The 27,887-nt window shown below is 40.1% G+C and overlaps 1 protein-coding gene across 2 annotated transcripts; it reads left to right on the forward strand.

Moving 5' to 3' along the window:
* The first annotated feature begins 5,662 nt into the window (after positions 1-5,662).
* On the forward strand, positions 5,663-26,876 carry SLC25A17 (solute carrier family 25 member 17). Of its 2 annotated transcripts, XM_076337266.1 has the most exons (10): positions 5,747-5,811; positions 8,143-8,353; positions 10,914-10,974; positions 12,047-12,113; positions 15,111-15,262; positions 17,698-17,814; positions 18,508-18,653; positions 20,610-20,705; positions 24,934-25,016; positions 25,461-26,876. In XM_076337266.1, exons 3-10 carry the CDS (start codon positions 10,920-10,922, stop codon positions 25,606-25,608), a joined length of 864 nt encoding a protein of 287 aa, XP_076193381.1. In that variant the 5' UTR covers positions 5,747-5,811; positions 8,143-8,353; positions 10,914-10,919; the 3' UTR covers positions 25,609-26,876. The 2 variants fall into 2 exon arrangements, with proteins under 2 accessions (XP_076193373.1, XP_076193381.1); XM_076337258.1 differs by lacking the exon at positions 8,143-8,353 and having other exon boundaries at positions 5,663-5,811.
* The last annotated feature ends 1,011 nt before the right edge of the window (positions 26,877-27,887 follow it).

Here is a 27,887-nt window from a genome sequence, read left to right on the forward strand (position 1 = left end):
TTAGCTGGAAAAATACAGAATCATAGAATAGTTTGGGTTGGAAGGGACCTCTAAAGGTCACCTAGTCCAACCCCCCCCCGCCGTGGGCAGGGACATCTTCAACTCGATCAGGTTGCTCAGAGCCCCGTCCAACCTGACCTTGAATGTTTCCAGGGATGGGGCATCCACCACCTCTCTGGGCAACCTGTTCCAGTGCTTCACCACCCTCAGCGTAAAAAATGTCTTCCTTATATCTAGTCTAAATCTACCCCCCTTTAGGTTAAAGCCATTCCCCCTTGTCCTGTCGCAACAGGGCCTGCTAAATCTTTTTTATAAGCCATCTTTCTTATAAGCCCCCTTTAAGTACCGATAGGCTGCAATAAGGTCTCCCAGAAGCCACCTCTTCTCTAGGCTGAACAACCCCAACTCTCTCAGCCTTTCTCCATAGGAGAGGTGTTCCATCCCCCTCATCATTTTTGTGACCCTCCTCTGGACCCGCTCCAACAGGCCCGTGTCTTTCTTACGCTGAGGGCTCCAGAGCTGGAGGCAGTACTCCAGGTGGGGTCTCACCAGAGCAGAGTAGAGGGGCAGAATCACCTCCCTCGACCTGCTGGCCACGCTTCTTTTGATGCAGCCCAGGATATGATTGGCCTTCTGGGCTGTGAGCGCACATTGCTGGCTCATGTCCAGCTTTTCGTCCACCAGTACCCCCACGTCCTTCTCGGCAGGGCTGCTCTCAATCCCTTCATCCCCCAGCCTGTATTGATACCGGGGGCTGCCCCGACCCAGCTGCAGGACCTTGCACTTGGCCTTGTTGAACCTCACGAGGTTCTCACAGGCCCACTTCTCCAGCTTGTCCGGGTCCCTCTGGATGGCATCCCGTCCCTAATATATCAAGGTCTAATACTGAGAACAAAGTGGCTGAGCTGCTGCCAACTGCACTGCCTCTCATTAGAGAAAATTCATGCTGAAGCTCAGCCACTAGTGTCTAGTTTTCATCTGGAAAAGAAAGCACCAAGTGCCACCTGTGCTTTCTTATTTCAGATTTTAAAAAAAGGATCTAAAAAAATGGCTTATTGCAAACAGTTCATAAGGAAAAATGAACACAACTGTTCTAAAAGAAGATTTGCTCTAGCTTTTTTGTGTGTGACCGAACAATAAGGAAAAGTGCTTGAGAAAAATAGATTTTCAGAAGCCATTTTGTAATCCATGATATTTTTTCTTTAGTGTCTTGTGTGAAAACTTTTCAAACCAAAAGAAATAAAAATCAAAACTGGAATGAATTACTAGCCTTTTCGGAAAAAAACAGAAGACCACAAAAATGTGCAATTAGAACAGATGTTAGACATTTATCAAGTGCCTGGGAAAAAAAACAAACACCAAGGCACAAAAATTTGTGTTTGACAGTTACTTAGTCTGTGTAAAACTAAAGGTGGCTAAGGAACATTTGGTCCAAACTAGTAAGGCTGTTGAACAAGTAGCATGATAGGAGATTAAATTTAATAATGGCAAGTGCAAGTAATTTAAACTGAAAAGCATTTCAACTTCTCTGATGTCCCTGAGCCTAGATGAAGTGCATAGGGAAAACTCAGCAGCGTTCCAGAGGCTCAGTCAAAATCTGTTCAGGCAAAATGCACACACACATGTACTTAAGAAATGGGCTTTTTAAGATGTTTGTGATTACAATGCTTGCTTCTGGAATAGGCGGGTCTTTCCATGGTCTTATACTTAAGCCTGATCTTGGAAGTTTGTGTGATCAAACATTGTGCTATTTAATGAATTCAAATTGTCAGTACATGCAGTCTCATTTGTTAATCTCTAGTTGCTTTAATCCATGATGTGCTGGGAGTATGATCCAGTTTATCAACCTTTTCTGAAATATAAGTTTTGCAACAGATTCAGAAAGTCCTTTTGAAAATAGTAATTAAATCTGCCTTAATGTGTTTTTACTCTCTAATGAATTGAATTTCTAAGCAAAAAAAGGAGACATGCATTTCTAAATTTGTTTTTTGTAAAGTAATGTTAGAACACGGAGCGTAGTAGGGTAAAATTGGTTTAAGTTCAGAGTTCATCCTTTATTTGCTAAGGTAAGACACAGTGCAGAGGCAGTATATTTGACCTCTGCAGTCATTAACAGTGTCCTCATTCTTTGTCATGAATTAGAAACAAAGCTGTGGGCCGGCCAAAGAAAATCTGTCCAGGATAAAGTTTCTCAAATCTGTTACCTCCTTGTACAGGAATCTGCAGAATTAAAATTATGCAAACAAGAAATTACTAAGATGCAGTTCATGTACAGAGAATGTGTATTTGTAGTTGCTTAATTTGGTTCACTACCTCTTGGCTTTCTAGTAGAATTGACAAATTTGAGAAAAAGGAGACAACTTGGGCCTTCTGTCCTTCAGTAAGCTCCGCTTGCACATACTACGTGTTTGCCTGGAAACCTGTTGAATTTGCGGCGTGTGAAGACCTAAGACCATGTCTTCATGAAACATTTCATAGGTAGGTTCCATTTTTTTCCCTACAGAACACACTGACACATCTTGTTTAACTTAATCTGTAGCATTTCCATTGTTTTTCTTGGACAGCTTCACTAGGTCTATATGTTCCAACAGTAAAGTAAGTTGGTTTTGCAATATTGCAATTGTTGCATTACCTGTTAATATTCTGGTTTGCAATATATACAGGGCATAGTGTTGTATTAAAAATGTTGCTAAATAGAATAGTAGTATAGAATGATTCGGGCGCACATTTACAATGGAAATCCAATCTGTAGTACAAACTGACTCTTAGTGAAAGCTTCCCTCTGTACAAGAGGGACAGAATCACAAAGAACAGCAGTAACCTGTTTGTGTCCTGCTTGAGGCGTGTCTTCCAAAAGTACGTGTACCTGATTGTGCAAAGTCACTTGGTGTAATTGTTCCCTGGTTTTGTAAAACCTAAGCTGCTCCTGGCTGCTTTCGTGACAGGAGATAGCCAGTGAAGAGTGTACACCTTAATTCTACATTAACGTTTGAGTCTTTTGCATGTAGGGGGGTGTCACAGGTGAATTATTAAGAGAAGTCATCTTTGTGGGGTTAACTAAAAGGGTTTTATTAATGATCAAATGATGGTCAAATGATAATTGATGGTTGAATGAAAATTAAATGGTAATTGAATGGTTATTAAGCAATAAATGAATGGTAATTAAACAGTGATTTGACAATGATTTAAATTATGATTTAAACAATAATTTAGACAGCGGTCAAACACTCTACTACTTACTACACTTCCAATAATTAAGCTATAGCTGGATATATATAAAAATGCTGCTAGCATACAATATACTTTTAGGCCTAACGTAAAATGTCGCTTACCTCGTTATAGATATTAGATGCCGGGTAAGGAGTCTCTCAACCTCAAGGAGAAACCTTGAGAGGCGTCCCTGCTCAAGGGGGAGATCATCGCCGAGCAGCCCACTGCCGTACAGGAGAGCATAATGGGCTTATGGGGGCTACAGATATTTATAGTAAAGTGATTGACTCATAGTCAAACCCCATTTTGGTGTATGTGCAGTTGTGCAGCTGTAGCAGTTTTAGTTTTGTCTAATCCCAGCTCAGGCCGGTACTGTTAGCACCTGATAAGACATGGCCTAAACTCCTTAGTTTCTGAGAAGATACGGCCTAGCACAGTTCTCAAGGTTTGCACAGCAGGGCTGATTTCAGTCAGGCCTACTTGTTGGTGATGTCTGAACCAAATTACTGTCCACTCAGTCACAGTGGGTGCATCTGTCACAGGGGATCTTATTTAAAAAAAAAAAAAAATTATTGGGACTACTTGTGGTATCAGCCTTGCATAAAACAGTTGACAGTTGTGGCCTCTTAGGTTGCTGGTGTCAGCATCTAACGTTGGCGCACAGGGATGTTGGAGCACTGCACTGGAAGAATGTTTTTCTCAAACTGAAATGCTTGCCTTAGGCAGAGTAGCCTGCGTTCCTTATAGCCCCCCTCCCTCCAAAAGATCATGGGATTTTCCTCACAGAACAGTAAATAAAGATGAGTGGTCTGTTATTAGCCCACCTGATGAAGGAATGTCTTCCCAAAAGGAAATGGCTTATCCGGCTGCGTGGTAGTGAAACTCTTAGGAAGTGTGTCATGTGCTAACTGCCCTGTCCTTGTTTAGACAATGGATGGTACGGTGATTCCTACCACAGGTGTAAGCGCTAGGAGCTCTTGCAGCTCAAGCAACAGGCAGCTGGAGAGTTGTGGTCGAAGAACTAAGAACTGCAAACTCAACTTCAGAACAAGTTATGAAGTTATTTTTTTCTCTTCAGAAAGGGAGAACGAAAGATGGAGTAACAGAAAAAAAAGAGCCTAGGAGTAACATGATACAAAGCTAAGGAGAATTTTCATTCTTATTTTTAATTATGGTTTTTTTTAAGTATAGGTGAAGCTAAGAAGAGGGGAAGGACTGTTAACAGACAAAACCTTGAAGCTCTCTGGAAACCAGTATATGACATGAGAATGGGGAAAAAACCCAGGACAGGAACAGACACACATACCATCCCAAGTGATTTTACAAATTGTGGCATGCCCAACATTTCATTTCCTCAGCTCCTTCCTACCCTGCAGAACCTCTTCTACATAAAAGGTTAAGAGGAGGCTATAGGATTCTTGACATTTTCCAAATTGCCTATTTGATAGTCTTGTCACTGTGTGCCCTAATTAACTGCTGCGAACCATGGCTACCCTGTCCTTTGGCCAGCTACCCGTGTCTAGTCCCGTCTTTGTAGCACTTCTTATTCCATCCCCAGCCAGCAAAGTGAGCGACAAGCCTGGAGATGCTCTGTTTGTAATGGTGTGCTACGTACGGCTGCAGGCGCTGGGCAGCCTCTTGGCCGCGAAGGCAGAGGAGGAGTAAGAAAGGGCTTATGGACCAGGAAAAGGAGCAAACAAAATAGTTGGGAAAAGTAACAAGCTTCATCGGTCCCCACAGCATAAGAAATGATCGGCTTGAAAAAGTGTTATTTTAAAAGATACTAGACTTTAGGTACAAGGAAAGGGGCTGAAGTTAGAAAAAGTAGAAACAGAATGTTATGTTAAATATTATCATCTCTTCGTAATTAAATACTTATGTTAAATGTTTGGGAAGGGCAAGCTGGTGGTGGAAAGAAAAGGTGATTGTACTTTCACAGGAAGGAACAATGGATTTCTTCAGCGTTTCCCAGTATCTACCCTATTAAAGCCACAGCAATTATTCTAAGTTTCTGTGAGGCAAGGCTTACCTGGTGTAGAGAAAAAACCTGACGTACAAAACTAGATATATAAAAAGCACTTCAGATCTGTTCTTCCAGCCTAACTGCTTTTTAGTGCCCCGGCTTTCCTTTAACGCGTTCCCCCCCCCCCCCCCGGCTTGCTCTTTTACAACTAGGTGCTAAAATTCGCCGCGCGACGCTTTCCCGAGCTGTCCCTGCGCCCATTCTCGTGGCTGTTCACAGGCGGCCTGCGTGACCACCCTGGCCCCACTCCCACACAGGGCTCCGGCCCTGCAGCCGCCGCCGGGCCTCCCCTCAGCGCGGCCGCGAGCCCCAGACCCTACCTGGCGGTCGAGGCGCGTCAGCGCGCATGCGCCGGGCCCGCCGCAGGGAGGGGCCGCTGAGCGGCGGGGGGGCGGGGCGAGGCGCCATGTGACGGGAGGGCGGGCGCCATGGCCGGAGTGGGGGCGGCCGTCGGTAGCTTGGGTCTCGCCGGTGCTGCGGTGCAGCTGGGCCGGCCGGCGGCGGAGCCCGCGAGAGCCGCGGCGATGTCTTCCATCGCCTCTTACGAGAGCCTGGTGCACGCCGTGTCCGGGGCTGTGGTGAGCGAGCGGGTCGGGGCTAGCGCCGCGGAGCCGTTGCTGGGCGGCGCCGGGTGGGGGGAGGGGGCGTCTCCTCGGCGGTGCCCGCGGCCGTTGGTGACGGGGCGGAGGGGTCGGGCGGGCGGAGCGGCCGTGCCGGCCTGGTGGAGGGCGCTGAGGAGGTCGCGGGCCGCTTTAAGCCTTTGTTTGACTGAGAGGCCGCGCCTGAGGGGGTGGCCGCGCCTGAGGGGGTGGCCGCGGTGGGGTGCGGAGATGGGGAGCCCAGGGCGGTGCGGGCGGGCAGGCCCAGCAGGGCTGGGGTAACCTGGCTGGGGTGCTGAGGCGTGACCCGTGCGTGGCCGTGCCCAAACCCTTCTCGGTCACAAGAAGAGGATGTGGGGTGAGGGACAGCCTGACGCCAAGTCTCAGCTCCGCCACCCGTCCCGTGCGAGCATGCTTGCAAAGTTTTGCTCTTCGCTAGTTTGGATGGGGGATTTGATAAACCTTGAGGCTGGCTCTCCTGAGCAGCTGGAGCCTCCTGTGAACCCGAATGGGGCTGCAGGTGTTCTCCCTTAGAAAGTGAGCATGTAAGCATCTGAAGTCGGGCATCAAATTAACTATGAAAATGTGAGCTGCCCCAGAAGTTAAGGTAGAGGACAACACTTCAGCTGCATAAAATAAGAGTTGTACTAAGCATCTGCGTTCTGCATTTGTTGTATAAATACTTACAAGTTGTGAAGGGTGAGGTGTTAATCAAAATATGAAACAAGTGCAGTGCAGCTAGAGGAGGTTTGTATAGGTTGTTGAACTAAATTTTTCACAAAAGTAGTGTTTAGTTTCTGTAGATTTCCTAGTATGCCCAGCCCTTGAATGAATGAGTGCTAGCTCTGCAAATAGCAAATCAGCCTTGTACTTCTAGCAGATCAAGAATTTTAGCACAATGTAGCATGTTGGACCAGACGTATTGATGGATTTCAAGCAAGCTGATGCAGCTCTACTCTTGGGTTATTCCAGACTGGCAAGAACACCTAAATACATATTTTAGCAATTGCTGATCTACTCTTCTGGCAAAACTTCCTGTTCTAATTTGAGTCCTTAAAATAACTCACAGTGTCTTACATAGGATGAAAGTCACTAAATGTTATTGAACAATAAAGGCTGATGCTAAATTGGCCTGCCAGAGAAAGCAAAAAAGAAGACTCTAAAGGTTGTTTTGTCTTTATCATAAATAAATGTGGGATTATGTCACCTCTAAAAGTGTTTTAAGTCTGCTTATTTACACATTACAGGCAATGGGGATTTTGTTTCCTCTTTCAAGAAATGGAACTCTCTCAAATGATCTCATTATTGAAATACTGCTTGCTCTCCTTTTGCTGGTGTACAGAAGTTTGTAATACTTTCTAGCCCTCACTGTTAGCTTCTCAGTCTCGTATACAGATCACTATAATCGGGCTGTGCTCCTGAACAAAGTTTGTGGTATGAACCAAACTTACAAATCCAGCCATAAACTTAAAACGCATGATAAAATGGTATCTTAAGTCCCTTGGTGGTGTTAATTAAGTTAATAGAAATTCCCTGTTGTATTTAAAGATGCTTATATCTCCGCTGCAGTGATGTTGCTGTGAAGGAAGACAGAACTTTTTGGAGCTATTGGACTTCTGTACCCTTGTGACTTCCACTTGCTGTCACTAATATTCGTATACAATTTAAAGCTCTGGAGCAAAAATTTTGTCCTAAAATGAGGTGGCTTTTTTTTAATTGCCTTATGCTGGAAACCTTGATATTTTTTTGTTATAGTAAAGATGTACTTATCAATTTAGAGATTTCTGTTTGCTGCTGTAATTTGTAAATTTTGGCAAGATCTTTGACATGGGTACTAACTGTTCTGATATTGTCTCACCATTTGTTTAAATTATTATAAAGCACGCTGATGTGCGGTTGTGATGCAAGAACTTAGAAAAAAAAAAGAGAAAAAGCAACCCACAGGACTGTGCTGAGGTAATGAGTCAGAAGAACACGACAGATCACAACATGATAATTTTTGTTTCTGTTCTAATATGGTGAAAGTTCATATATCTTCTAGGCTACCTAGTCAAACCTGAGACAAATTAATAGTTTTGTGAGCAGCAAAAAAAATCAGTGCTTGATTTCCTGTGAACTTTAATTGAATTACTTAAGTATTCTTTAGCTCTGCACAAAGTAACCTTCCTGTTACAAATGCTGTAGGAATGAGAATTTTATAGGAATATTATGGCACTAGTCAAGCTGCTTTGTTTGACTCTGAATGTTGGCTGACAATGTAACTTTTAATTTTTTTTATATTTTAAATTTTTTATTATTATTATCTTTTAGAAAACCAAACTTGAGGCTGTGGTTCTGCACTCCTCTTCTTGGCAGCAGTCACCTCAGGCCATTTGTTCTGGCCACTTACCGTCACCTCTTGGGTACTGCACAGTTGGTCATGTGGTGCTGCGGCTGATCAGGGAACTGATCTGACTGAAGAAGTAGCCCAGCGGAAAGAGTTATTTTTCAGCCAGATTAGTTCCTTCGTCTGCATCATCGTGTAGGTACCCAAAAAGTTATGCCACCAGAACGGAGGAAGCAGGGATGCAAATACAGTTGACCAAGAGCTGGGATTGCTTAAGCCTGTTTGTACCTGTCCTAGTGATCATTCAGCGATACCATAACTTGACTTGGCAAACTGCCGAGATCCAGCACCGACAGGGAGGTGGTGGGAAGGCAGACAGTGAAGCCTCACCCTTTCAACAGTACAAGGTCATACGCTTTATCGTGTGTACCTGCAATCAGTAAAATATGAGTTACTTTCCCTACTGATCTCAAGTGCAATTCAGACGACCTGAGCCCGTCTCAAGAGTTTTTGTTGCTGGGGAAAGGGCTGGTCCTGCTCATCCCTTTTCTTTCCCTTACTTCTAGCCATGAGATCCTGTCTCCTCCATATGATTCTTCTGGCAGTCTTCTCGCCATGTAGTTGAGTTGTTCCATTTATAAACCTGGGAGAAAAGTAACTGTTTTTCTGAGTTTATTTCCCTCAGTTTAGCAAAAGAAGGGAGGAGGGTACAAATTATCTTTTATTGGCAGTAATCTGTTAGATCAGCCGAGTTATCTCATGACATTTTGTTGAGCTATAGCTTCATATATGTTTTAAGCCAGTTTTAAGAAGCCTGTAAGGCTCATCGTGTGGGAATGGTTCAAAGCTGCATCAGAGGAGGTTCAGACTTCACATTAGGAAGCATTTCTTTACTGAGAGGGTGGTCCAATACTGGAACAGGCTTCCTTAGAGAGGTGGTGCTTTAACTTGTGGTCAGGCAGTTAGACTAGATGATAGTTGTAGGTCCCTTCCAACTGAAATACTCTATTCTATTCTGTACCTTGAGTCCACCCCTTTGTCCTGTGTGCCACTACCCCAACTATTTCCCCATTTCTGTTTTCTGATTTTGAGTGCAAGTGTTTGTGTTGCTGTATGGTGGATTGCATTGAGAGGAGGATTCAGGATAAATCTCACTTCAGGAGGATGGAAGCAGGATAAATTGAGCAGGGGAAGGCTGGAACTTGTAGTGATTGTGCAGTCTTGTGGCTGTTTTGTGCATAAGTATGTGTAACTGTGTTTTGAGGTTGGCTTCAGAGTTGCTGTAATGCAGCTGTCATTAGGAGGTATATTTTGGCTCTTTCTGGCACTTCTTTTTGTGCTGGTACTAGCCTTCTAACTGAAATTCATTTTTTGTAAATTTTCAGTCAGATGGGCTCATTAATCCTACTTGCTGTCCAGCTGCGTACACAGTAGGTACTGAGAATGAGCAGACACCGGACAAGTAGGTGGGAGAGCAGAACCAACCCTTTTGGCTAGAGCCCAAACTAAATGGGTTAAAATAACCAGGTAATTATGGCCAAGTGTTTCCTTTCACCTGCTACCTGGTGTAATGAAAACTGGAGAAACTTAAGTCTTGTTAAGACTTCAACCAAGAGTTGTCTTAGTGAGGAAACACCACCTGAAAAATAATCCTCTGTTGCTGGTTGTAGAGAGAGGTCCAAGCAGCCTGATCAGGAGCTGGAGTGTTTCCAGAGGCAAAGCTCACTTAAATGTGTGGCATAACATAGCTCTAGAAAAGTTCGAGTCAGACTGGTAGCGTGCTTTAAACACAGTGCTTGTGTGACTTGTGGAATCCCAGACCTTCCCACCATTTAAATGGTTTGCATGGCTACTAATGCAAGAGTGCCACAGCTTTAGCAGCCACTTGATATGATTAATACTACCATAGAGTGTTAACAGGTTTACACCAAGCCAGGGTCTTTTTGAGTCAGATATCTCTTCCAAAAGCTGTGCAATATTAATGCTAGAGTACTAAAGAATGAAGAAGCTGAATGGTGGTGGAGAGAGAGGGAACAGCTGCTTGATAAGGGCATTTGCAAATACAGTATTTAAGCCTGTTTGTTGTAGAGTGGCTGCTGGCTTTTCCATTTAGAGGCTTTAATGGTTGGATCACACAGGAAGTGGAGAGGGATTGATTCACAAGAAGTTAATCTGGTGACATCTAGGTCAAGATTTAATTCATCATATGTAATTCATGCCACAGGGGGTGTCTTGGTAGGCAGATCTTTATTGCCTAAATTGGAATTTAGTACAATGCAAGATTAAGTCCTGAAAAACTTGTACTATCAGTTTTTAATGAACAAAAGTTTTTTGGGTTTTTTTTCTTAAGTCAAAACAAGGTTATTGTAACACAATGGTTGCTTGTGTCGTATTCTTCCTTTTTTTTTTTAAACCAGAAATTGGGTACTGAGGCTAATGGGAGGTAGAGAAAGTGCAGTATGTCTGTCTCTTGATACCTACTTTATCAGTTCTCAGACTTCAAAAACTTTCTCTTTGGGCAAAAAGCTTCTAATGGCTTTAATTTTAGCTTGATCTAATACAAGAGAAAAATCTTATTTTGTAAGTATGGGACCAAAAAACACTTCAAAAAGACATTGTTACGTATGGAGTTTATCCCCTTTTTAAACTTATTCCGTACACTGGTTTCTGGGTGAGAAGTGAAGGGCTACAGAGTCTGGCAGGCATCTGTACAAGCAACTGATATACTATATAGCCAGTTTATTTTGTTTTTCAGGGCAGTATGACTGCAATGACTGTATTTTTTCCTTTGGATACAGCTAGGCTTAGACTTCAGGGTAAGTGTCAAACTCTAGTTTCTTTGTACAATGGTGTTTCTGTTCATCTTGGCTTGGGCATTTGTGAGGGTGGTTGTAGGGGGAACTATCTTGCATGAACAGGAATCTTACTTGTGTAACACTAACACAATTTAATTGCTAACACCGTTTTTCCAGCTGAAGGTAATTCTCCCTTTTGAAAGTATTGGGCAACCTTTTAATTAGCTGAAAAGGCTGTGTAATGTGTGGCCAGACATGGCTTTTAAATGGTTATTTAAGACCAAAAAGAAAAATAAAGATGTGAGATTACACAGGATTACATTTGTGTGTTGTTGCTTTTGGCTGCTGAGAACACTTCAGAACGCAGGGGCAGTATCATGAAAAATTAGTCTAGAGTTATTCCTGAGAAAGGTTTAAAGGGAAAAGTCAGGGTTAGAACTGGGAGTAGGAATGTCCGATATTTACAATAATGCAATCTGGATGTAAAGTTTGTTGTTCTAATGCTCTATCTCCCAATCAAAATTCACAGAATCACCAAGCATTTTAGCACTGTGGCTAAAGTGTTATTAAAAACTAGAGGGAGATCATCAGCTAGGTCGTCAGAAATATGTGGTTGAGAAATTAGCACCATATTGCTGTTGAGGAGCTTTCAGTGCAGGAAAAGACTGTTTTGCTGAGGCTTAGCTGTTTGCAGATTAACTGTAAGATATTGCTCTGCTAGGGGTGCTAGTCTGGAGTCCAAGGTACAATTTTGAGAGCTGTTAGGCAGGCCCAGTTCTAGTCTCTAACCTAAGGTGAACCTACCTTCAGTTCATGTCACAACTGTCAGGTTAGGAATTGGTAACTGCAGTTATTCTGGAGCCCAACAGAACCTGCTAGTCTGGGGAAGAATAAAAAAAGGAAGTAGCCTTACCTAGCAAATGCAAATAAGGAGATGCTTTCTGGAATTGCTGCAGAAATAGGGAATGTCTATCCTTTACGAGGAGGAAGAAACATGCTCTTCTAGGGTATGTTCAGAATAGGAAGGGTGAAGAGTTGAAAATGAGTGCTAAAAATCAGAATAATCTAAAAGTTTGATTCTTCTGTTTTCCAGTTGATGAGAAGCGGAAGTCTAAGACAACACCAGCAGTCCTATTGGAAATAATCAAAGAAGAAGGCCTGTGAGTAGATACTAATTTTCCTCTTGTCTTCATGTAGGCAAGCTCTAAAACTGATTTGAATTTGCTGTTAAAGTGGAATAGTTAGCCCGTGTGGACAGGTTTTTACTTTGGATTAAAATGTCTTCATATAAGTGTGATATGCCTTACATAATCTATGTGTTCACCTTTAGCTAATTCGAATTAACTTTCTTGAGCACCTTATGCAATCGAGCTGTTTAGTGATGTAACTGTGCCTCCATTAGGGAGGTAGCTGTGCCTCCTCAGAAGTGCAGGTTTGTATGGAAACATACCTTCATGTACCTGATAAACAAGCTTTGTCTGCCTGGATTCTTGGGTGTGTCCATTTCTCATAACCCAAACAAAACTCTTGCGCAGCTGAGCCACTTTCAAGAGGAGAATTGAGACATGTTTCCCAATTGGAAGTTTTTTCCTCCTCCTAAGCATGTGGAAGTAAACAACAAGTGACTTTTTATGCTGATGAGATTGAAGATCTATCTAAAAGCAGTTAACTTTCAGCGATGCTGTACTTCATTTGCCACATAGTCTGAGCTGAGCTGGCTGGGAAAAACAGTTGTATGCGTGTCCTTGTTACAAGTATTTTCCTAAATGAATCCCTGGAACTCTTATGTAGACCAAAGCTTCCAGGACATTAAAGCTAACAAAAGTTTAGCTTGGCCAATAATATTTTGTCACCTTTGAACTTGAGCAGTTGGCAGCTGTATGCACGCATACTTCTCAGTCAGTTGGTGATCTCTTTTGTTCATGTTCCCACATTACCATGAGGGTGTCAAGTAAATGTGAATTAAAACAAAAAAGAAAGAAAAAGTTAAAAAAAAAAAATCGAGGTTAACTGAAATGGAGAGACTGCAAAAGTGGTCATCCTACTTTTCCTGTGAAACAGAAAAAATCAGTAATTCTGGCAAGAGGTAAACATTGTTTCTTCCAAAGGTATTGGCAAGGCCTGGCTAAGCAATGATTCTAGTTGTAGAGATGTGTCTGGAATAAAGAAAAACCAAAACCCCACAACAAATCCAAAATCTGTGATGTGAGACCATAAATATCTTGTTCATATTAGTTTTTAGAGTCTTGTCTCATATTATGCTTTTGTGAGACTGCTTTTCTCATCTAGATGTAACATAAAGCAAATAGGTTTAGCTAATGGACTTTCTGTAGAAGTTTATCAAACACATTTGCTTTCTTCCCTGCACTTTCATCCTTTTCTAGATGATATGAAAGGTGTTAACTGGTGTACACTGAGTTCTTCTCAAGGTTGCAGTTTGGAACACAAACTTAGGTTTTATTTGTGTGCAAAAGGATTTGTATGTGAATTACGGATGCTAGCACTGACAACTTAAGTCATTAAAATAAACTCATGTTTTTTGTCATAGTTTCATGTTTTGTACTGTAAGCTGTTTCCTTTGAAAATCATCATCAGAAATTCTTAATAAATCAAGCAAAACCAATTTAATGCTCCCAGTTAGACAACACGGTCCCCAGAGCGTGTTTCTCCCTTTTTTTATTGGGCAGCACGATGCAAAAATTGTTTTAAGTCTGCTTGTGAATAACAGTATAGTCAGTTAATTTGTAATTGTCACTGTATGGTTAGCTAAGCCTGTAACTTCAGAAACAGTGCTAATAATGTGGTGTATTCCCAGCTACATGGGAGGGAGAAGCACTTGATGCATCAGAGATGAAAAACTAGCATTTACATCGTAAGAACAGTCAGATGCTGCATTTACCAGCCTTGCATCTTTTATGGTCTCCTTCTTGAGGATCCTTATATTCTGTGTATTCCCAATATTTTAATGAATACTAAAGAGCCTCTGTGATTACTGCTGGTCATTGAGGAGATTTCTTATGCTCTTAACATGATACCAGTTCTCTACCTGTCCTGTGCAGCTTCAGTGAAGGTGCATATCATTAGCTTTTTTTGCATGTATTGTAGAATATGCTGGGGATGTAGGGCAGTTGTTGAGGTGTCCCTGTTTTACAGGCTCATCAGGCCTGTCAGAGAAGGAAGCCTTGTTAGTCAGTTGTTACGAAATCATTCTTAAATCAAGATAGATTTAGATGATACAAAACCAATGACAATTATTCACATCTGAAAAATAAGATAGCTGTGAATTATAAGGGAATATTCAGTTTTTCGTCTGTGATATTACCTATTTAAATTTAACTAGATTAATCTTTTTCTCACTTACCTGACTGATTTGCTGTAGACTTTACTGCAAGGCATTTATTAGAAATTCCTCCCGCCTGCATATCTCATGCCCCAGGTTGCATCCTTTGGAAAACTCTCCTTGGTGGAGTATATTAATTTCAGTAGCTAGTCTTCCGTCTTTAAATTTTATGTAAGAATCCAGACATACACTTTTTCTTCCTTACTCTAGTTTTTTTTTATTTTTTATTGAAGCAGTAGTTGTCTTAATTTTTTTCCCAGCTATGTTAAGCATTGCTTTGTTTCCTTGGAGATGTGAGCATCTCTCTACTGGGGTGTTATCTTTTCTATTGGACTGACAACTCCATTTTTCAACAAAGATGAGAATTCTCCTCGTGCCTTGGTACGTTTTAGTAAATGGTTTGAACTGACTCTATCAGTCTGTATGTTAACATGTATACTTCAAACATATTCATCCCCTGGATGTTTGTAGTTCATTGCTGGCTGTTGGTAGAGAGCGAATACGATGGTAATACTCACTTTTGGAGTGAGTGAGCCTCAAGCTTCTTACTGTAAATATATTGTACCTTTACAGCTCCTTTTCAATGGAATTATTCCTGATTACTATAATTTATAAATATAAGTGCTTAATTTTTTTATGGTACAGTCAGGAGTTTAGTATGGTATGATTTGTTACCATTAATGATAAAGACATATCTAGTTAGTATTGTATGTAGTATACAGTATTGTACCTCTGGGACCCTCGGTCAGCATGTAAAATTAACCAGATCACATAAATACTTCGCTGATCCTTACCATGACTTTTTCCTCTCCATTAGGTTGGCACCATATCGAGGATGGTTCCCTGTTATCTCCAGCCTTTGCTGCTCCAATTTTGTTTATTTTTATACATTTAATAGTCTTAAAGCTCTCTGGGTCAAAGGTCAGCATTCAACCACTGGAAAAGACTTGGTTCTTGGGGTTGTTGCAGGTAATACTTAAAAATCTCAATTTCATCAAAAATGTGGTTTTAGTATAGTCTATCTAATGTTTTTCTTTATGAAGTCTGCTGGAGGTCACACCGAGTGCTTATGCCTCCCACTGTATGCAGACCTGCTTTGTTGTACAGCCCTGTTTGATTGCTCTGCTGTGTCCTCCCCACCTCATACATAAGTTGGTGCATAAACTGTTCCTGTTGTGAATTCTGGCACACAGCACAATGCTGTTGCAGTCTAGTATTTTATTTGTGTCTGGTGTGTTGTTTACCATGGTATCTAAGCATTATCTTTTAGATGTTGAAGACAAGTGGCAGGGAGAGGTGATAGGTTTTTTCCAGAGGGAAAGATACATGCCAATTCTGGAATATTTTTGATTAGGATAAGAAAAAGCTTTTAACGTAAGGATTTGGGTGCCAGTTTTCAGACTTCTTTTTGGGTCGTCATCTGAAAGTGACAGTAAGTTCCTAGATACATGCAAGTACAGTGGGAACTTTATGTTCTTTTTTTTATCCCTTCCTCTCATGTGGATGCTACGGTGGCTTCTTTGAAGGGATGGATGACACTAATGGCTTTTCTAGCAAATCCAATGTGAAAAATTACCACTGTGTGCCTGTGTTTGCCTGTACGATTCTGCAGGAACAATTGCTCATGCAACCACACTGAAACAAGCTGATTTCAAAAAACGTGCAAAAAAAAAAAAAAAGGCCTGTGATTATCTGGGGGGTAGTGGGGGCTAGTGGTGTTTTTTTACTTTTTTGCTAGTTTCTTGTGCTTTCAGCGTGTAGGCACAATGAATGGCTGAATAGTTGGGGGAAAGAAAGGAAAGGTTTTTAAGTTGGCTTTATCGCTGGGGGAAACTTTCTTATAATTACATTCTGGAGCAAAGGCTACAGGAATTAGAGTAACAGCTTGTCAGTTAAATGACTTCTTCAGTGTTCATAGTTTTTATCCTTATAATGGAATAATACCTGGTGTAAATTGAAAAATTCCACTTGAGGTGTTTACTAATTGTCCCTACCCATCTCTCATTCCTCCTACTGGTAGCAAATACAGATTGGAAAAATATACTAAAAAAAATTACCTTTCCAGTCTGGAAAATAAAGTTTTATGACTTCTCCTTTAACTGAGTCTGGGTAAAAAATTACAAGTATATTGTACTCTAACATGTTACTCCATAATGTAATCACATTGACTTTGGTTAAGTGAGATTAATGTGGCTTGCCTTTTCTAGTGCTTGATTTTGCTCAAAACTTTTTTGAGAGCCGATTGTAGTCCTTATGAAGGATACTGAAAGATAGTTACGTTTATATTCTGCTTTTCTGAACCCTCTTAAAGAAAAAGAACAAACAGGCACAGTGTAGGTAGTAAAGTTTCATCTTTTTCAGATTTACTGTTCTTGATAGTGATATACTGTGTCCATCTCGATATAATGGAATAATTCAGTCTGTCACTCAGACTCCTACCAAAGCAACTAGTGTAGAAGCAATTGCTAATTGCTAAATTCTGTGATGCAGAAGTATTAATAAGAAAGATCAGAAGCTTGTTTTTACATAGTTACTTCAAAGTAACTGCCTTGGTCATTACTGAACAGGAAAGACCTATACCAGGTGATTGCAGAAGTAATGTCACTTAATCCTTCTCCCTGGTAGTTTAGAACTGTACTTTGCCATACCTCTTTGTTGCAGCCTTGTGTGTGTTTGCCCATTTCTCCTCCCCCATCCTACCTTCTGATACTCAACTTTCAAACTTTACTGTTGGGGTTTGTTACTGCGTGTAATCTCTTGCCATTTCTAAGTCTCACTTAAAATGTTTGCAGAGTCCTGTGTTTTCCACCTTAAGTGTACTTAGTGACTCTAGAAACTAGATATTCTCATTCTTTTGGCAGTGTAGGAGCTCTGTTCTGGTAATCAAGCTGCATGCATTTATCTGTTTTAATGTCTCCTCATAAAATAATCCTTCTAACCTTATCACTCTGCGTTTCTTTCTGAAAGTAGGCAGGCAGTAAGTCATCATGGAGTGAAGTAGGGCATGAAAAAGTAGAGTATCTTGTGCTCCAGTGTGGTTTAGTATGCAGCAAAGTAACAAGTTCAGTTAAGATTCCTTCAACATGTTCATATTTGGTGTGTTTTGTTGTTTGGTGGTGGGGGTTGTTTTTGTTTATTTGGGGTTTTTTTTGTTTTTAGTTTTGGGGAGGAGTAGCAGAAATGTCCTCCTGCTGCATGCAACCTGCTGACAGCTAATTCATGGTGGAGCTGGGGGGGGATAGCTGAAGTAGCTTATTGCAAATTACCAGTTTACTTTTGCTGTTATGCTGTGTTAATTATCCCCCCTAGTAATTTCAGTAATGTGTGAATTGGGGTAAAAGGGGATAAGAAAACATTGAAATCTTCTGGTTCTGGCTGATTTTCTTTGTGCTGTTTTGCATTAGGTGTAGTGAATGTCCTATTGACCACTCCTCTTTGGGTAGTGAATACACGTCTGAAGCTGCAGGGAGCAAAATTTAGAAATGAAGACATTGTACCAACCAATTATAAAGGCATAATAGGTAAGCACCTATTGTTGTCTTCAACGAAAGAGAAGTTCATTAAATGAAATGTATCAAGGACTCTGAAGTTTGAAGCCTTTTATTCAGGTAACCAGTTTCACCCTGGAATCTCTATGCTTCCCTATCACTTTGCAGTTACTAGTTTTACGGGGAAACTGGACTTGGCCATTTCTGATGGTAATTAAGAGCTTGTAGTATGCACACCTGTAACTAAAATACCTTTTGCAAAGGCAGGTATCTTATACAAATCCTGGAGTAGTAGTGAGCCCAGTGAGGTGGTAGCTGAGAGTCTGAGTTTGGACAGATAATCTGCAAATTAAATTTCACTCACCTTAATCTCTTAATCACCCACATGTTCAGGCTGTCTTCCTTTTAAAAATAAATAAGTAAATAAATATCGTTTTGAAGAAGGCTTAGAAGACCTTGATGCTGAGCTTGTACTAAAAAGTGGAGTGTCTGGGCAGATGATAAGCTTTGTTTATGTCAATGGTGATGTGAGCAAGAACCTCTTTTGTCACTATTTTTCTGTTAACTTCCAGATTAGAATGGAAGATTTAAAAAGTCGCATGAAAGACTGCAGTGGATTTTTACACACTTTAAATATTAGGCTTGAAGTGTAACTTTTCTTATCTTCTACAGTCAGAATTTTGTATTCAAAATTTTAATGATTTTTTTTTCCACCTTTCTTCTCAGATGCCTTTCATCAGATAATACGGGATGAAGGAGTCTTAGCTTTATGGAATGGTACTTTTCCCTCCTTGCTGCTGGTCTTCAATCCTGCCATACAGTTCATGTTTTATGAAGGCTTTAAACGGAAGCTTTTGAAAAAGCAGCTGCAAGTGAGTATGTTTTGAGGCCAGGTGATGGACATGCTCTGTTATAAAACAGGTTCTTTGACATGTGTTACTTGAGCAAATTCAGAAATGTAGGTTTGGTTTGGTTCTTGTATTTTTGAGGGGTTTTTTTAGTTAGTATATCTTCTAAAAAAGATCCATCGTCGTGAAGTGAGATGTGAGTCTTTTCGTGTCCCTAGGGAAGATATTCCTGTGATGAATTCCTCTTCCTGTAAAAATAAAACTGCATCTCTTGTTCACACTTGTTTGGATTTGTTCACAGGTCTTGATTTAAAGTAGAGATTTCAATTCTAATATATCTGTTTTATAAGTATGTACGTACAGACTGTTTTGAAGTTACCTCTTGACCTTTTCTCCAGTAAATCAAGTATATTGATCCTTTGAAGTATCACAGGTTTGTTCTGGACCCTGTCATTTTAATAACACTTTTTTCCTGAAGGCCTCAATTTTTCAATATCCTTTTTCCAAGGATGGACACTAGAACTGAACATAGCATTGCAACCATACCTCCCCGATTCTCTAAATAGAGGTAGAATCATTTTTCTGTGCCTGCTTTATAATCCCCTTCTTTTTCCTCCTTCTTTCTTTTTTCTCTATATCAGATATAGCATCTCGCCTGAACTCATGTTCCTTTTATGTTCTAGCAAATTGAAAATCATTTGTGTTACATTTTAGGATCATGTCATAATATACTATATGTTTAAGCTGCAGTGCTTTGCTGTTAATTTGTGACTTTAGAATGCATTTGGCTGTATTACAATGTTAGATCATATTGATATGTTGCAAAGCCATCTTGTTTTTCCTCAAGACATAGTGAGATTATTTTTACATGAGATATTGCATCATAAATGAGGCTTGGGTTTTTTACCATCTTTAGTCAATACTGCAGCTGTAGGACTCTGTTTGTGCCTGATGGATCTATGCAGTTACACTATGGATAATACATTTTTTTTGAGTGATGAGTTGAGCTTCCCTCTGCATTGTTATTTGCCTGTTGGCTAATTGCTATATTTATATCTCGTGTTTCTTTTAAATTACTTAGTTCTACCTTAAATTAGGGCATGTTTTGTCCATGATCAGTAGAGAGGGAAAATACTTTTTTCCCCTAGCAATGGTCACTTTTATTTTGGACAACACTTTTCTTCCTATTTGATCTTTTCCTGATTGTCTTAAGTATATCAGATTGACTTTTTTAAGATGTGCATGTGTGTGCATATTTCTGATTGCAATCAACATATTTTGCAAATTTGGAGCATGTTTTGATATGAGCACCTATTTATTTTCAGTGATTAATTCACACTGCTAGACTGAGATGCACTGTAATCAGCTTAGGCTATAACAGTGTATTTGGTGCATCGTGGAACATTGTGGGCTTTGGAGGTGAGGATGGGCTTCCAGCAGGTGTTCCTCACTAATAGGGGATGAGATTTTTAGCCTATGTCATCAAAACTAAAATTCTGCCTGATAGCGTAGTGATTATGTCTCAGGATTATAGAGTGATGTTCAAGGAGTCTTTCACTGTCACCTTTTCACAAGTGCCATGTGACTTGTTAGTTTAAATGTTGCAAAAACTGAAATGCTTATTGATTGATGGTATGTTTAAATGCTACTTCCCTATGTTTTGTTTACTCTCAGTGCTTTAAATTGATCTAGCTGTATGGCTTTATCTCCGTTACGTTTTAGTAACCTAGTTATAGTGAGAAACACGAAAGCTTGTGAGCAGGTAGAAGTTAAAAATAAACGTTAGTTGTGGGAAAGTAAGTTGGTTGAACTACAACTAACTCTTTAAAATGAGAAGACCCAGAGGCTTCATGAAGTCTTTATGCCAAAGATACTTAGATAACCCGGTAGCAGGTACCAGTACAGAATCCCCAAACACATACGAGTAACTGGCTGTTTTCGTGCTATGTGGGAGTAATATGTTCTTTATCTATTGAACAGCTCACATCTTTGGATGCTTTTGTCATTGGTGCAATAGCCAAAGCAGTTGCCACCACGCTCACTTATCCTCTGCAGACAGTACAGTCAATTCTGCGGGTAAGTAATAATTTCATTTCAGGGTAACTGCCTCTGACTTGTTCTGTATAATGCAAGCCCTGTTCATATGGCTTGTTTTTCTTTGTGTTAATAAACCCATCATTTTGGGAGCTCCTTTTGCACAATGCAGGTCACTGGTAGGGATGCCTCTTTTCTTTGATCCTGTACTGACAGATTCTGATAGAACTTGGTATTACTGGTGCACATTTGTTTCAAGTAGCTGGTAGGATTGACAACATAATGCATCAGTACAGTGTCTCACAGAAGCTGATGCACCATACTGCTTTTAGGCACTACAAAAACGTACATTTACTTCTTTGAATGTAAATAGAAAATGTGTCAAGTGGGAAGTTAAAATTAAATCCTCTAAACCCAGTTTATTTCCAGATGACCTCGGGTAATCCAAAAAAAGTTCTATTCATAGGTTTGGGTTTTTTGGGTTTTTTTCGGATGATGACCTGACCTTGTCAGTAGCCAGAACGTAATTCATCAGGAAAGGATGAGCTCCCTCATAAATAATATCTTTAATCACTTCCCTGGCCTTGTACGCTAATTGTGGTGGTAATAGAAACACTTATATTTATTCTCACTTGCAATTTGTATGTATGCTGGATAATGCTGCTACCTTCAGTATGTACCAATATTGTTGTAATATTGAAACGAGGCAAAGCTGGGGGGGGGAAGAGACCTGACCGTACATAAGCAAGCATATTGTAGTTTAATTTCTATGCTTTTTAATCTATTTTTGTAAGTTGTTTCTTGATGATTTTTCTAACAGTGAAATATTAATAAATGTTTCCACATGAAATATAATGCTATTTTCCAAAGTAAGGAGAAGCCCTAACTTGCGTGTATGGTAAAGCCATTATATATGTTCTAAAACTTGTCTAAATTTGCAGAATTAGTTGAATTATTGAATGTGAGCCTTCCATGCTAAGGGTATCACTTTTCAGACTTGTCTAACAGGGGATTTTTCTTGTTAATTGGAAAAAGTTATTTTCATGCAAATTTTGTAATTATTTTAGTTTTTCTTCTCTCTAGAGTGGACTAAATGTATTTTGATTTTTGATAGCCTGTAAAAAGATAGTTTGGATGGTCTATTTCAAACTAACAGGACTTGAATATATTTACTGTGTGGTTGCTGCTACGCTGAAAAGATGCTAGGTAGAACTTGTGTGCCTGCACAGCTTTCTACTTCACCCTGATAATGCACAAAATGGCATCCACATTGTAGATGTGTCAGTCACATTGTAGTTTTGTCAGCAGTCATTTTTTCTGAAGTTTTTCTAAATTCTGATGATCAGCTGAGCTAGTGCCTTCATTGTGTCTTATCCTGTTTTAACAGCCTGGACATGTCTCAGGAGTTAAACTAGTAACACAGACTTCTGTTACTGAAGTGACAGATACAGAAAAACATTTAAGCAAATCTAGCTTTGTTTGGATAAGTTGCAACATCAGTCTGTTTTTAATTTGTATTGCGTTTTCTGCCGGTGTGAAGGAGACCTGGAAGGAAAGTTGGAGTGCTCTATTTTAGCTTTAGCATCGCACAGCAGTGCAGTTTTCATGGGGCCACATCAATGTAAGAGCTTCAACCCTTGTTCCTTTCCGTGGCTGCTATAGAAATGGTTACAATCTTGTGACTATTACTTCATGTTTCGTCTGTCTCCTTTTTGGCTTTTTGAACAAAATTCTTCTGTCTCTTGGTGACAGTGTTGTTCTTTTTTAAAAAAAAAAAAAGGGCAGCTCTGGTAAGTTGTGCTGCCAGCTTGATGTACTAACCAGCTGCTGCTTACTGCTCACCTCAGCTGAAGTCAGCTAGTTCACTGCTGGCTTGCCTGAGCAGTGATAAGTTGCCTTTCTGCTAGAGCACAGCTAACCATCGGTGTCCTGGTGGTGGTAGGATTCTTCTCACAGCGGCCCACTGTGAAATAAAGCGGCCTATATGCTACTTCTCCATGCTAGTCCATCCTTTCCCTGTGATGATGGGGAATACAAGGACCCTGTCTAGTTCTGCAGTCACTAGGGGTGACTTCTTTCTTCTTGCTCTATGAAAGAAGTAATAGCCAGAAACCCTGAACACTTCTGGCGAGAACAGCAGAAACATGGATCTGTGATACCTGTGCTGTCCAGTTCAAACTTGTAATACTTCGTGATGTGTTTTCTAATCTAAAGCTAGCATTGTTATATTTGAAGTTTTTTGTCACTCACACTAATGATGTTAAAAAAAAAGTTATGAATAAAGGTTTGGTATTTTCAGAAATAGCATTCTGCATGAAGTAAACTTTGTGTAGTTGTGGGGTTTTTGGAAACAACTTTAGCAGATTTACACACAAGCTAATACAAGCTCAATAGAATTCATAAAAACTTACACATCATAGTTAAGTTCTATCATCAAATTAGAAGTACAGGACTCCTTTCTTTTCAGCCTTAACCCTTTAGAAACTTACTATTGTTTGAAAGTTATTAGGGTTCTTTGTAATGAAGTCTGTACACCTTTGCTTTCAACTTTTTGGCAAAGTGCTCTTCTTGCTTCCATATAATCATAGAATCATAGAATAGATTGGGTTGGAAGGGACATCTAAAGGTCATCTAGTCCGACCCTGTGTAATTGATGGTGGTAAGCAGCTTCCAGCCTTGCCATTTGGTATGTCTATCTCCTTTTCAGTCATTAAAAATACATGGCACTGGTGTTACTCATTATGCAGTAAAACTGTTCTTTGGCCTATGTGTTGGTAAACAGTAGATAAATTAAATTTGCTTCTGGAGAAATAGCAATACTGTTAACGTTCTTAGTGATTGTTGGTGAAAAAGTTCTCTTTAAAATTCAAGCCTATTTTCTCTAGTGTAGGGAATGCTAGTCCCTTTGGGAAATCTTCTGTAGTGATCAGTGAAGTATTGACATCTTAGGGAGAAATGAACTTTTTTCCCCCTTGATGAACCTTTGTTTGTGGTACAAAAATAGTCTGGTGGTGGAGAAGAAAGGAGAAGGAAGCACCTAATCCTGAGGTAGTTTGGAAGCCTATGAGTAATCTGGGCAGTGACTGGCATTGTAACTTGGAACCTAGTTAGCATTTTTTTTGGGGTGTGTCTGAGTCTTTGACAATAACCCTTAACATTGTTTTATGAATATCAAATGAGTTAGTTGCTGATGAGAAGATCATGGATTGTGAGCACGTATTTGGCTAATAAAGGGACGTTTCCAATAGCGGTTCTATTTCTGCTGTTTCCATCCGAGTTCTTAAGACATACACCAAAGGGACCTGTGTCATCCTGGCATTTTCTTATAATTTCCGAACTGCTTAAATCTGCTTGCATACTCTACCTACTGTCAATGGTAATTTCTTATGCCTAAGAAGTAGCAGTTGCCTGAGTGATTTCTGTGAGAACTCACCCACAGGCAGCTGCTCAAGTTCACTTTTCTTAGCACAGAAGCATGATACAGGCTTCAAAAGCTATTTGGCTATGTTATAAATACAAGTGTGACGACCCTTGTATATTAATAATTCATAGTTGCAGCTTGCTGACAGTACTATCGACCTGTATCAGATAAGAGTATCGATGAATGCTAGAAAAGGAGTTGCTGAAATTGCTAGTTTAACTCTTAGGCATAAAATTACAGCAGCAGCAATCATGTCTACTGAAAAACAGTTTGTGAATAAGCAAATGCAGTGAGTAAGAGAACTATTATTTAGGCCAGGTAGGTGGATCAAACAATTTTGGATTCTTCCACAGCAGTTCACATGTAAATGTTTTGCTCAAAGACCATTGCTGGGCAGATAAATTTTGGGTTCAGCTATGCAATCTCAATGTAATAATGGTTTGCAGATGTATGAGGCTTTGAATCTTCGTTAAATGAAAGCTGAGAAAGCCAGAAAGAACTTGCTTTGAATGTCATATCCCTACTAAGACTCTGCAGATTATGCTTTTGAGATCTTGAAAACTGTTTCCTCCAGAGCAACTGAAAGAGAACAAATGTGGCCATGTGTAACACTTTCTTAGAATTCATCTTAAAACCAAAACAAATTATTGTAGCACATACCACTTTAATGCTTGCTGTATGAAGTTCAATAGTGTGAGCTTTGGCCTCAGTTCTTCACTGATGGCTAGTATAACCTGGAAAATGTTAAAAGAGGTTTAAGATAGACTCTCCAGATCTTAAGCATGTGTTGGGTTCTCTGCCTAGCACCATGGGGAAATAGTACAACAAAATGCTCTTCCTTTTTTTCAGTTTGGACGCCACAGGTTGAACCCAGAGAACCGAACGCTAGGCAGCCTTAGAAATGTTCTTTACCTTCTTCAACAGAGAGTGAGGTGAGCTTTCTGGTTTTTTCTAACATATAGAAGACTTGAGTATTACTAATATGTTGAAAACATTGCTGGATCTGACTTTTGTTTCTTTTTGCCCCCCTTAAACTTGCCATTTGAGTCAACCTGGTTTTTGTAGTATGCTGCGGAATAAGTATACAAAACCAAATTCTCCTAAATATCTGTACAGTAAGTGGTATCAGGGATATCTATGGATACCAATTCGTTCACCTCTCATCTTGAAAAGAAGCAAGCTTCTTGCCCAAAAGACTTGACTTTCTGCAGAATTTTCTCTTTAAAATATTATTAAACATAGCTGGCACTCAAAAGATCAAGAATGAATTTAAGATTCTTACAGTGTCATTAACTTTACTTGTGATACTAATTCTTCTTTGATTTACTTATAGAAGGCTATTCACACTTATTTTCTTTTTTGTTTTTCCTCCTTAGGCGTTTTGGATTGATGGGACTTTACAAAGGCCTTGAAGCAAAGCTCCTGCAGACAGTCCTTACTGCTGCTCTTATGTTTCTAGTGTATGAGAAACTGACTGCTGCAACCTTCACAGTCATGGGATTAAAGCATTCGCGCAGACGTTGAACAAGGAACCTATGCCAAAGATTATGGGGTCTAGAAAACACGTTCCATGTCTGAGACCAGGCTGGGTAACAAAGGGTCCTCACTCTCTCTTCCTCTTTCTTTTTAGCCATCTCCATTGTTTGGAGAAATTCAGAATACACTCTGTAGGACCTGTTGCCATGAATTCAGGGATAGCCCATTCCCTACTCTCCTGTGGACTCAGTGTTAAACACAGCAGAGACCTTATTTAAGCACTTGACGTGAAATTTTAACTACTATATGATTTGATTGACATTCTTGGCAAGAATGAGTATTTCTCACTATGCTTTCTTGTGTTCCCTCAAATCGTCCTCAGCTCTTCTTCTATCTTTACCTTCTGTCACCAGCTGGTGGGGCTGGCTTCAAGTTACTGTCCTTGACCTGGGTTTATGTCACTTCATATTTGGTTCATTAAAATAATTCATAAAGAACAAGATCTTTGACATAGTTTTCTTTTAACTTCAGGCATGTTTGTGACACAGAATGATAGGATATTGTCCCAAATATCTGGTGGTGAGATTTCTGAACTTGCTAGAATGTACGTTACCAGTGAGTAGGCACGCTGCCTTCTTGAATCCACCTATTTTGAATTTTGAAAATTTTGAATGCGGATACTGGCTAGGTAGGAGGAACATAACCTTTTGCTTTTTCAAGCTGAGCAGCTCAAGCTGCTTCAAGAAAATGGGCTTGCTACACAGAAGTACATGACGACGTTCTGTAATCCAGTTCCTTGTGAGAATATGTGAATTCATGCCATGTCCTCATACAGACAGGGAGCACTACCCTGTGCTTCTGAAGTGGTATGCCCTCTCAAAAATGTGCTTTAATTATTTTTCCACTGATCTTCCCAGACACTTTCCTGCCTGTAAAGCATAAAGGGTCATAACTGTTGTCCCACTTAATGTAAGTGTGTATGGTTTTTTGCATAGTTTTGTTGAATAGCCCTAGGGCATAAAATCCAAATAAATCGTGCTGTGTCCATCATTAAGTTTGCAGTAGGATTGTTCTGAAGAACAGTTTTATATTTGAAGTATTGAGAAATTCCATGGTAGTTTAACAGCAAGAATGTCTAGAAGAATTAAGTGCTGCAGGAAATATGTTACTGAATTGCTAAATGGCACTCTTTTTTTGGGTCTCAATTGAGTCAATTCTATGTATGAAAGTACATAGAAAGTACGAAAGTATGAAATTGGAATGCCGTTCTGCAGATAATGATGTCTTTTGAACAAGAATAAAAACCTTTACACTGACTGCTTCTTTTAAGAGTATTGGGAGTATCTGTATACAAGAAAAATGCTCTTCATTCGATGCTGGATGCTTTTCAGTCCACATGGGGTTTATATATGACAAGTAAGAACGAAAGCACAATGAGCTGTAATTATACTTTGATAGATGACATGAAACTTATGAAAGACTCTGTAGTCCTCACCAGTGGAAAAGAAACAATCACAATTCTGAGAATTTCAGTGAAAATACTCTGCAGACTGAATTGAGTTGTCCTGTGGAAAGATAGTGTGCTGTCTTTTTGGTGTTTTTAATAAGAAATTCAGAATCAGTAGTATGGCTCTTAATGAGCTACCTCACTTTGAAATTCCAGCTGTCAGAATCATTGCGGGAAGCTGAGAGGCTGTTGGCTTTACGCAAACGCAGAGTGGTTCTGATGCCACTTTGGCTGCAATCTGTGTGGCTGCTAGAAGCTTTAGTTCAGCGTCTCTCAGATTTTTCTGGTCTGCAGCATGAAGGAGCAATTCCTGCAAATACAGAAAGATTTTTCTGGTTGCCGTACCCGCAAGAAGAAAGTAGACGTTTGCTTTCTATCTAGCTGAAAAATACTTTCCTACCAGCCAGTGGTTTCAAAGGAATAAAAAAGTATCTCCTTTCTGCAAAAAAAGCCGAATACAGAACAACTGTGTAGAGAGAGGAGTGCTGGTCTCTGCTGTGTCTGTGTTACTGTTAAATCTGGAATAGACATTTTGCGCTAAACTCTCTACTTGGCTCTGCTGACCAGTTGTTACAATGAAACGGTTTCATAAAGGGATGAAGACAAAAGGGATTGAAGCTGGGAGCATCTCCAGCCTCCTTTTAGTGATAGACCCATGGTATTTAAAACTTTTTTTTTTTTTTTTTTGCTCCTGCGTTCTGCAGTGTTGATTTAGACATTAGACTGAATTCACTGAAAGGCTACTTAATCTCATGTGACTGAGCCAAATTCGAGATGGTTGAGGAATTGTTCAGTCATTTGTTCAATCAGCAGGCAAATG

The sequence above is a fragment of the Aptenodytes patagonicus genome, chromosome 1, assembly GCF_965638725.1.
Source record: "Aptenodytes patagonicus chromosome 1, bAptPat1.pri.cur, whole genome shotgun sequence".
Classification (NCBI taxonomy): Eukaryota; Metazoa; Chordata; class Aves; order Sphenisciformes; family Spheniscidae; genus Aptenodytes; species Aptenodytes patagonicus.

Excerpts from the sequence above, each read along its gene's own strand:
- SLC25A17 (XM_076337258.1), top strand. The coding sequence starts at position 5,758 with ATGTCTTCCATCGCCTCTTACGAGAGCCTGGTGCACGCCGTGTCCGGG. Across the intron at positions 5,812-10,913 it reads ACGCCGTGTCCGGGGCTGTG|GGCAGTATGACTGCAATGAC; the intron begins GTGAGCGAGCGG and ends TTTGTTTTTCAG. Across the intron at positions 15,263-17,697 it reads GGTTCTTGGGGTTGTTGCAG|GTGTAGTGAATGTCCTATTG; the intron begins GTAATACTTAAA and ends GTTTTGCATTAG.